At 53.0% G+C, this 10,464-nt stretch overlaps 1 protein-coding gene across 1 annotated transcript in view; it reads left to right on the forward strand.

Annotated features, from left to right (window-relative positions):
• OBSCN (obscurin, cytoskeletal calmodulin and titin-interacting RhoGEF) overlaps positions 1 to 10,464 on the forward strand; it is a 164,159-nt gene that overhangs the window by 1,831 nt on the left and 151,864 nt on the right. Inside the window, 8 exon segments of the mRNA XM_021714213.1 lie at positions 306 to 566; positions 1,003 to 1,311; positions 1,761 to 2,027; positions 2,563 to 2,844; positions 3,242 to 3,282; positions 3,285 to 3,519; positions 5,806 to 6,081; positions 7,276 to 7,551. Coding sequence (XP_021569888.1) covers positions 306 to 566; positions 1,003 to 1,311; positions 1,761 to 2,027; positions 2,563 to 2,844; positions 3,242 to 3,282; positions 3,285 to 3,519; positions 5,806 to 6,081; positions 7,276 to 7,551 — 1,947 coding nt within the window.

The following is a 10,464-nucleotide window of genomic DNA, read 5'->3' on the forward strand; positions in this document are numbered from 1 at the left end:
GTCCAGGGTAGAGGTAGGTAGGATGGGGACAGAATGGTAGAGAACACGCAGAGAGGGGAAGGAGCAGGGGCGGAGCCGGGCATGAGAGTGTTGGGTCTGTAGGGACGAGACAGGGAGAGAGATCAGGTAGAAGGAGGCAGGGAGGCAGGTACAGAGAGGTTGGGAGCCGGGGCAGGCAGGGAGCTGGCAAGAGGCTAGGGATACAGGGATGAACTGAGTCAGGGTGGGTCGGGGCAGGACGAGGCAGGGAGGAGGGGGCGAGTCTGATGTTCTGTTGGTCTGATCGCCGGGCTCTCCCCACCCAGGCAACCTCCTCCGAAGGCTCCCTCGGAAGACTGCAGTGCGTGTGGGGGACACAGCCATCTTTTTCGTGGAGCTGGTGGTCCCAGAGGGCCCCGTCCACTGGCTGAGGAACCAGGAGGAGGTGGTGGCAGGGGGCCGCATAGCTATCTCTGCAGAGGGAACGAACCACACGCTGACCATCTCCCAGTGCAGCCTGGAGGACATGGGCGAGGTGGCCTTTGTGGCTGGCAACTGCCGGACATCCACCCAGTTTTGCGTGTCAGGTGAGGGCCTGGGGGATGGTACCCAGATGGTATCCCTTCCCCGCCCCACCTGGCTCCTGTCCCCTAGGCAAGGCCAGTAGCAGCCCCTGTCCTCCAGTAGCTCAGCTCTGCCTGCTGCAGGGAGGGCCATGGGAAAGACCACAGTCCTAGTCTCCCTGTTACCCTGCTCCCACAGCCCTGACCTCAGAGGCTCTGACCCCCATGACCCTGTCCTGAGTGGGGCTTGAGGTCGGGTACCCTTTCCATGACAGCTGGAGAAGTGTTGTGAGTCTGGGGCTGGGCTGTGAACCCACAGCCTCCTCGTGGCTGATGTTTCACTCCCCAGTGCAGCATGCCCCGAAGGGCTGGGGGTCCTTGATGCCCCCTTGAGTGAATCTAGACCCTAGGTTCAGGGAGAGGGCTCCCAAGTAGTGACCTTGGCTCATCCTCTGCCCAGCTCCCAGAAGGCCACCTCTGCACCCCCCTGAGGACCCCAAGGTGAAGGCCAGGACAGAGAACTCTGTGACCCTCAGCTGGTCGCCACCACCCCATGGGGATCGCCCTGTCACCATCGATGGCTACTTGGTGGAGAAGAAACGGCTGGGCACCACTACCTGGAACCGATGCCATGAGGCAGAGTGGGTGGCCATGCCGGAGTTGACCGTGGCCGGTGTGGCTGAGGAGGGAGACTTCCAGTTCCGGGTGTCAGCTGTCAATAACTTTGGCCAGAGTCCCTACCTAGAGTTCCCTGGAACTGTCCACCTGGGTAAGTGGGACCTCCTAGTGTATGGGGATGCATGTCTGCCTGGGATCACCCAGGCCCAGAAACTTGAGCCTCGAGGGAGACCAGAACAACCTTATGGGGCCTGCTTATGAGGGTGCAGGATCCTGCTGGTGGAGCCTCCTGGGTGGGAAGGAGAAGGGACCCCGAGATGGGTCTCCAGGAACCTCTCTGTCTCCGGCAGCCCCAGAGGCCCGGGTTTCAGATGCCCCACCCTGGCAGCATTTGTGGGATTTAGGAGGGGATCTCAGGTGACTGTAACTCATCTCTGCTCCTCAGTGAGCCCAACTTGTGCTCATGGTTGCTGCATGTGCGCTGGCCAGGCTTTCTGGAGGAGGCAGCATTTGAGTCTGGGCTCTGGAGAAAGAGGAGGGGAAGGCAGTGGCCCCTGCCTTCCCAGTGCTGTCTCCTTCCTAATACTGCCTATCCTGCAGTACCCCAGCTGGCTGTGAAGACACCTCTGAAGGCGGTGCAGGCGGTGGAGGGCAGGGAGGTCACCTTCTCTGTGGACCTCACGGTGGCCTCGGCGGGTGAGTGGTTCCTGGACGGGCAGGCCCTGAAGGCCAGCAGCATGTATTTGATTCACTGCGACCGCACTCGGCACACCCTCACCATCAGGGGAGTGCCTGCCAGCCTGCATGGGGCACAGCTCAAGTTCGTTTCCAATGGTATCGAGAGCAGCATCCGGATGGAGGTCCGAGGTAGGCAAAGCCCCATGCCCATGACCTGAGCACCATCTCCTCCAGGGTAGAAGGGCAGGACAGGGAGTCAGTGGGTTGAGGAGACCCTGGAAAGCCCCATCAGCTGCAGGTCTCTGGGGAGCTGCCTCAGGTTGGTCTTGTGTGGTTGTGGGGCTGGGGCCGTGCGCTCTGATGGCTAAACCCTCACCTCTGTCTCCCCCAACTCCCCCGTCTCTCTGTGGTCTGCCACTCCTGTCTTTCCCTGTCTCTGTCTCTCCCTCCTCATGCATGGTTGTTCCTCCCTCATATGCCCTGCTTCTTGGTGCCCTGGGACCTGTTTCTGCCCCTTGCCCCTTTCCTGTTCTTCCCCTGGTCTCCACTTCTCACCGCTTATGACTTGAATCTGCCTCTGCGAACCACTCCAAACTTTCCTCCTGCGTCTCTCCCTCTACCTGTGTCTCTCTTTGTCTCCTCCACTGGCCATTATCCTTCTGCTTCTGCCCCTTTATTGTGCCCCTCTGTCTCTTCCTCTCTGTCTCCCACATCTATACCTCAGTGACACCAGGGCCAACTGCCAACAAGCCACCCACCATGGCCGCCCAGGAGGTGCTGGCCCGGCTACATGAGGAGGCGCAGCTGCTAGCTGAGCTGTCGGACCAGGCCGCAGCTGTGACATGGTTGAAGGATGGCCGTGTACTGCCCCCAGGCCCCAAGTACGAGGTGCAGTCATCGGCTGGGCGGCGGGTGCTGCTTGTGCGTGACGTGGCCCGGGATGACGCCGGCCTCTATGAGTGCATCAGCCGTGGGGACCGCATCACCTACCAGCTATCTGTGCAGGGTGAGAGCTATGGTGGGGGGGGTCAACATCCATCCTGTTCCTGCACTCTGTGAGGTCTTCAAGGGATTCTGGGCACTGGGCAGCTGTTTTCTAATCCCAGGGAAGGGCAGGATTAGGGTAGTCTGGGGAGGTCAGCCACCCAGTGGGCAGAATGGAGGGACAGGACTCAGTAGGAGGAAGGACTTCCCACGTATGGGTGGTAACTTGAGTGGACAGTGAGTCTGGCAGGTGAGTCAGGAAGCCGAGGCAGGCTGCTCACTGGTCAGGGGCACTCTGGTCTAGGTGAGGATTGGTGTTTTGTGTGGTTCCAAAAGTCTGGACACCTCCAGCTGTGGCTGCCATGGCCAAGTGCATGGTCAGGGCCTCTGTAGGCCCTGGCCTACCATGTGTCCTGAAGGCACCATGCATTTTCTGCACAAGGACTCAGCAGAAAATGCTATGTGGATGTGGTTGATGGGTGCCCAGCCCAGTTTGAGTGTGATACCTTGGAGGCCGATGTCTGTGTGTGCTGGTACAAGGATGGCATGGAACTGAGTTGCTCCAGTGAGCACTTCTCGCAGGAGGATGTGGGGCCATGGCATAGGCTGGTGGCAGCTGCAGTCACCAGGCAAGGTGAGGGTACCTACTTCTGTTGTGTGGGTGAGGACTCTGTGGACTTCTTGCTCCAGGTCTCTGGTGAGTGTGTCACATGTGAAGGTGCATCTGAAACTCTCATGAATCAAGGAGCAGGTCTGGCTGCATCCAGCACAGCACACTTGACCTCCTGGGCCTTTCTTTTCTTCAGTGAATGGTTGGGAGAGGGAGGAATTAATTGGTTCTGTTGGCATGATGATGCTACCAAGCAGCTTGGCAATTTCTTGGAGACATGCTCTACCACCCTCCTGGGGGACTCAGAGTCCAGAGGGTTGGACATTATGCCTGCCTGTGTGTGAGAAGAGCTTGAGCTTTAGAAGCCTGAAACAAAACAAAACAAAACAAAACAAAAAACAGGCTTCTCAAGAGTTGAGGTTAGTGCTCTTCAGTCTTCTGAGGATTGCCAGCAGAGGAGCCTCGGGGTTTACCCCAAGCATGTTCAGCCCACAGCTGTGTGCAGGTGGTGGAGGGCCTAAATATGCTTGGAGGTGACAGGTGTGCTCAGCAGTGATGCCAGAGCAAAGTCTCACTGAGCTTTGGGAGAGGGACCTCTGGAAGTAGGCTGCAGAGGCATAACTGCCAACCACTGGCTGTCTCACACTTGGGCAGAGGCTAGAGGCCGGAGCACCAAGCTGACTTTTTCTGAACATGCAGTGTCTCAGGTGGGGAGGAGGTAGGCCCTGGGTCTTCCTGTTTCTTATCTTCAAGTGTCCCCCTGAACCCCTTGTGCCCCACGACCACATGCCCACCAAGTGTGGTCCCTGGACTTCCTGCTCTCTCTGTGGAGGAGTTACTTCTGTATGTGGGAAAAGAAATGACTTGAAAAAGTCACATTTGCATGGGCAAAGAATCTGAATGTGGAAAATGAAAAAGATGACAAGGAACTGGGAGCAATGGGGAAAACTTGGTTTTATTTAGGCAATGGGAGAATCTTCTCTGCCCCCAAGCCTTGCTTGCCCACAGCTGAGGCCAGTCTTCAAGAGCCCTGAAGGAGGCTCACCCTATGCTCAGGTTCCTTATTCTGGGCCACTGAGGGTTCAAGAACAGGGAAGGCCCCATGTCCAGCCCTGAAAATCCTATTGTTTATTGTGTGTTTGTGGGCCAGACTCAGGACCAGATGCTATTTAAAAAGTGTTTTTATTTTTATTTTGTTTATTTACTTTTAGAGATGAGGTCTTGCTCAGTTGCCCAGGCTGCAGTGCAGTGCCATGATCACAGCTCACCACAGCCTCAAACTCCCGTGCTCAGGCGATCCTCCTGTCTCAGTCTCCTGAATAGCTGGGACTATAGGCATGAGCCACCGTGTCTGGTTAATTTTTGATTTTTGTCTCACCTCTTATATATGCTTTGAAATTTTTTATTTTCATAGAGACAGGCTCTTGCTATGTTGCCCAGACTTGTCTTGAACTCCTGGGCTTGAGAGAGTCTCTGGCCTCAGCCTCTCAAAGTGGTGGGATTACAAACATGAGTCACAAAAGTGTTTTTTGAAGCCCTTCTTTTATTTTTAAAGATGAGGGAACTGAGACGAGAGGAGCTACAAGTTGTCTGAAATGTTTTTGACAAATCGAGGTTTGAACCTAGGTGGCTCTGACCAAGACTTTTTCTAGAAGCTTCCAGAGCTCAGAGATGGGAGGCTGAAGGATAAATCACATGAGGAGTGTGGCTGCAAGGCCTCCACGTGCTGGTTCACTGGTGCAACTCCTCCCTCAAGGGGGCTCACCCTGAGCTCAGATCCCCTATGCTGGGCCACCAAGGGCCCAAAGACAGGGAACCTCCCCCCCCACTCCCCCCCCATCCAGGCACAAACCCAGAGACTTACTCTGCTGCTTCTCAGAGGTTGGTGTGTGGGCATTTTACATATACAAGGTTAAACCTCTCACCAGCACAATCCCTCATAGCTTCCACAGTCAGACATGGTGCTGTCTGCACTCTGTGGCTCCAGTAAGTCACGACACACTTTACATTTGTGAAACTGACCTTTGTTTCCATCTTTGTCCTAATGATGGACATGTGTCCATAGCACACATGCATGAGTGGGAGCTTGTGGGAGAGTAAAGAAGTAGCTGGCTCTGTTGGCGTGATCAGGCCACTGGGCAGATTGGAGGTTTCTTGGAGGCATGCTCTGCCACCCTCTTGGGGCACTCAGGGTTCAGGAGGGTTGGGCATCATGCCCACCTATGCATGGGAAGAGCTTGGGCACCTGGACCATAGAGGACTCCTGTGGCAGGACCATGGTGGGCTCGGATCCAGAGCCCATTCACAAAGAACCAGATGTGGCCACCTCCAATGGTGGGTCCTCTGACCTGTGTTCCTCCCTGTGTGTTCCAGAATCCAAAGTGGTATTTGCCAAGGAGCAGGCGGTGCCCTGTGAGGTGCGGGCCAAGGTGGGAGCCAGTGCTGTGTTGAGCTGCGAGGTGGCCCAGGCACAGACAGAGGTGTCATGGCTCAAGGATGGAAAAAAGCTGAGCTCTGGCTCGAGGATGTGCATGGAGGCTGCAGGCTGCACTCGGCGACTGGTAGTGCAGCAGGTGGGCAAGATGGACGCTGGGGAGTACAGCTGCGAGGCTGGGGGCCAGAGGCTCTGCTTCCACCTGGATGTGGCAGGTAGGTACCAGGGCTGGGCAGGCTGGTGCAGGGGACCCTAGTGTGGGGTGAGAAGCTCCAAGGGTACATCTGGGCAGCCTCAGGTGTGGTGAGGCCCTGGCTCCGTTCCTCTCTATGGATCTCAGAATCTGCATCTTCATCTCTGCCCTGTGGCTCCTGGGCCTGTGTCGTTGAGTCATGAGACTAGAGCTGGACAATGGATTGAGCTGACCTTGTGTGTGCCCTGCTGTGGCTGAGCTGAGGGTAATGACTGGGGGGTGATGACTGCAGGTGGGTCTGTGGTCTGATGTGATCTAATGACCCCTCCTTGGGTGTTGGGGACAGTGGAGTGATGACCACAGGTGGGTCTGAAGTCTGGGTCTTGTGTGATCTGATGACCCCTCTCTGGGTGATGGGAGCAGTGGGGTGACACTGACAGAGTCCATGGAGTCTAACTGGCCTGATGTCCCTCTGTGGGCATTTGGGGCTATGGGGAGGGGACATCCAGTGACTGGAAAGCATGTCCAGCCAGTGGCTGGGACTCTCCTTTGCCCACCCCTTCTTGCATACCGTGCCCTGAAACTCTGCAAGCTGGTGCTCTGCCCCTTGGTAATCTCCATGGTCCACCTGTCCTTCCCTCCTCAAATCCCTCCCCCTTCCACCCTGGCCATCCTGTCACTGAGCCTGGGGACAGGAGGCCACTTGCAGCTTGGCCACCTCTTTCCTAATTGATCCACACAGGCTCTGTCTTGATTGGCTTATGCTGGCACTGGGCTCTCTCCAGATTAGCACACGTGTCACTGGTTCTCTCCCAACTGGTCTATGTGGTGCTGGGCTCTCTCCCAATTGGCCCTCACTAGTACTGGGCTCTGTCCCTATTGGCTCTCACTGGCACTGGGCTCTTTCCTGATTGGCCTGCATTGGACTCTCTCCTCATTGGCCCTCTCTGGCACTGGATTCTCCTGATTGACCCACTCCAGCAGTGAGCTTTTTTTCTGATTGGCCCACATGTTGCTGGGTTCTCCCCTAACTGGCCCACATGGTGCTGGGATCTCTTCTGATTGACCCCTGTTGACAGTGATCCCTTTTCCCATTGGCCCAGACTGGCACTGACACCTCCCTATCTGCATTATAGGCTGGGGTGAGTCCAGGTCTTAGAGCTACGTTAGGTTTGGTCTGGAGTCTCTGACCCATGTCTTTCTTTTTCTGTCCCAGAGCCCAAGGCAGTGTTTGCCAAGGAGCAGGCTTCACCTTGCAAGGTGCAGGCAGAAGCGGGGACCAGTGCCACACTGAGCTGTGAGGTGGTCCAGGTGCAGACAGAGGTGACGTGGTTCAAGGATGGGAAGAAGCTGAACTCTGGCTCGAGGGTGTGTGTGGAGGCTGCAGGATGCACACGGCAGCTGGTGGTGCAGCAGGTGGGCAAGGTGGATGCCGGGGAGTACAGCTGTGAGGCTGGGGGCCAGCGGCTCTGCTTCCACCTGGACGTGACAGGTGAGTTGGGCTAGTAGGCTCCTGGCCATGTCATGGGAATGGGCTTGGGAGGTGTTTCCACCTAGCTCGGCTGCCCCTGTGGCCAGTGTCAGCTGGTTCTCTGCTGAGTCACAGGCAACTTCAACACTTAGAGGCCTGAGAGAGCCATCTGTCACTTCTTATGAGCCTCAGGGCTGGAGTTTGGTCCAGGTCATGGGGATGGCTCATCTCTGCCAAATGGTGTCGGCTGGAGTTGGGATCCAAGCTGGCCTTGCTGGTGCATCTAAAATCCCGGCTGAGACACTCCCATAAGTGGGGTTGGCGAGCCTGTGGGCTGCTCTCTTGTGAACTGCCGGCACCACTACATGCCTGCAGCTTCATTCTGTGTGGTCAGCCTCCCCTCGGACTTCCTTCTTCCATGGTAACTGGATTCTTCCCCAGGGAGCAGTAGAAACTGCAAGGCTCAGTGGGCTATGTTCCCAGGAGTCCCACGATGCACTTTCCACAGGCTCTTTTGCTCACAGAGAGGCGGGCCAACCCCATTCCCAGGGCTCAGGGAAGCATCAGTGAGGGCATGACACCTCCTATTCTAGAGGGACACTGGATGCATTGGGCCTTTCAGTCTGTCACAGAGACACAGGCTCCATCAATCCTTTGCCATTCTGAGCATGTTACCTCTTTTCTCTAAATTTATTACCTTGTAGTCCCAAGGAGGCTTTCAGAACTCCAGCCATCACACTCAAGGTGGGAAGAATGTGGAAGGGATGTGTATTAGTTTTTTTTTCATTTTTCTGCTTTATTATCACCAACTTAGTAGCTTAAAACAACACTGGGTAGCTGGCGGTTCTGTGGGGCAGAAGTGTAGGCAGTCTGGCTGGGTTCTCTGTTCGGGGCCTCAAGGTCTGAAGTCAAGGTGTCCAGTCCTCTCAAGTCCTCTTCCAAGCCCATCGAGTTGTGGGCAGAATTCAGCTCCTTGTGGCTATGGCCTGGGGTCTGAGATCTTGTGTCCTGGCTGGCAATCTGCCAGGCGTGGCTGTCATGTCCAAGAGGCCACACTTGCTCTTCACCTTTGACTTTCTCCATCATCAGCCCAGCTGTGGAGGATCTTGCTGGGGTTGAATTGTTCTCAGATGCACATCCATTCTGGGAAGAAACCCCACCCACTGAAGGCTTCACCTGATTGGGTTAGGCCCACCCAGAATACTCTCCCTTTCAATGAACTTGAAGTCAATAGATCCAAGGCTTCAGTTCCACCTGTGTCTTCCTTCATGACAGCACCCAGATTAGAGTTTGGACAGTCTTAGAATTCTGCTTACCTCTTAATGGGTGTCTCTGGCTGTGTCTTCTGTTTAGAAAAAAAAAACTGTTGGGGAAGTGGAGAGTGCATTGGCCCTATGCCTCTGCCCTCCCTCATCTTGGTGTTTCATGGTTGTGCCCAGCTCATAGGAACCTGGAGGAGAATAGCCTGGCTCCCAGCCCAGAAGGAGGATGGGGATACAAGGGCAGTGGTGGATGGCCGGCTGGGTCTGCTGAGGGCTATGACACTGTGTAGAATTGATATTTTTGTTACCTCTTTAATTTCTTTTAGTTATTTTGCTGACTAAGCAAGTGAAGCCTTCAGATATTTCTTTTTTTAGGCGATTTAAATAAAGTTTATTTAATAGTTAGGGGACTAGACAAGTAATCTGTTTCATTTTGCCTGAGGTTTTGTAATTTGTGGTTTCTGAGGAACTGGTCCATCTTATTAAATGTGTTTAGTTGACATGCATGGAGTTGTTTGTAGTATCTGCAGGAACTGCAGGGGTATCCTTGTCTCATTCCTCATATTGTTAATTTGCATCTTTGCTTTCTTGTTTTTTTTATTTGTTTTGGTAGAGGTTTAGAACTTTTATTGATCTTTTCAAGAAACTGGCTTTAGGTTTCATTGATTTTCCTCTTTTTTCAGTGTCATTGATTTCTACATTTATCTTTATTATTTCCTTCCTTCTGCTTGCTCTGAGGTTATTTTGCTCCTTTAACCCTTACTTATTAAGATAGCCTCTTAGTTTGCTGATTGAGATATTTCTTCTCTTGTAATATAAAAAATTAATACTATGAATTTTTCTCTAAGCACTGCTTTAGCTTTATCACACACATTTTGACTTGTATTTTAATTGTTACCTGTTTGAAAGTAATTTCTAATTTCCATTGAGACTGCTTCTTAGATGCCTAGATTATTCAGAACTGTATTGTTTAATTTAGAAGTATTTGGAAATTTTACTGTTATCTTTCTGTTATTAATTTATAGTCTAATTCCATTTCTGTCAGAGAACATAACTTGCATTATTTCAATTCTTTTAAATTTGTTAAAATTTGTTTTATAAATCAGAATATGGCCTATGCGGGTGAATGTTCCATGTGTTCTGTAAAGGAGTGTGTATTCTGCTTTTGTTGCATGGATCCTACAAAAGGTTATGATGGTTTATGGATCTGTTCTTCTATATCCTTGATGCTTTTCTGCTGGTTCTGTCAGTTACTGAGAGAAGAATGTTGAAATGCCCAGATATGATGGAGGATTTGTCTATTTTTACTTTCCGTTCTGTAGATTTTTACGGTATGTATGTTGAAATTCTGTTATGAGGATTGTTTTGTCTTCTTTGTAAATTGGTCCTTTTTATTCTTTTGCCATGCCCCTCTTTCTCCCTGGTGGCTTTCTTTGTTAGGAATTTTTCTTTGATATGAATGCAATTCAGCTCTACTATTTTATTACTTTTTTCTGTTCTTCCCCCTCTTTTTTTTTGGTTCCTTGTTTCACTTTTCCTGCCTGTTTTGAGTTATTAAAATTTTTTTGTAGCCGGGCTCGGTGGCTCAGCCTGTAATCCCGTGCTTTGGGGAGCTGAGGTGAGTGGATTGCCTGAGCCCGCCGGTTCGAGACCCACCTGGGCAACTTGGCGA

This window comes from Carlito syrichta, unplaced genomic scaffold, assembly GCF_000164805.1.
Source record: "Carlito syrichta isolate Samal-C Ts95f unplaced genomic scaffold, Tarsius_syrichta-2.0.1 Scaffold305332, whole genome shotgun sequence".
Taxonomy (NCBI): Eukaryota; Metazoa; Chordata; class Mammalia; order Primates; family Tarsiidae; genus Carlito; species Carlito syrichta.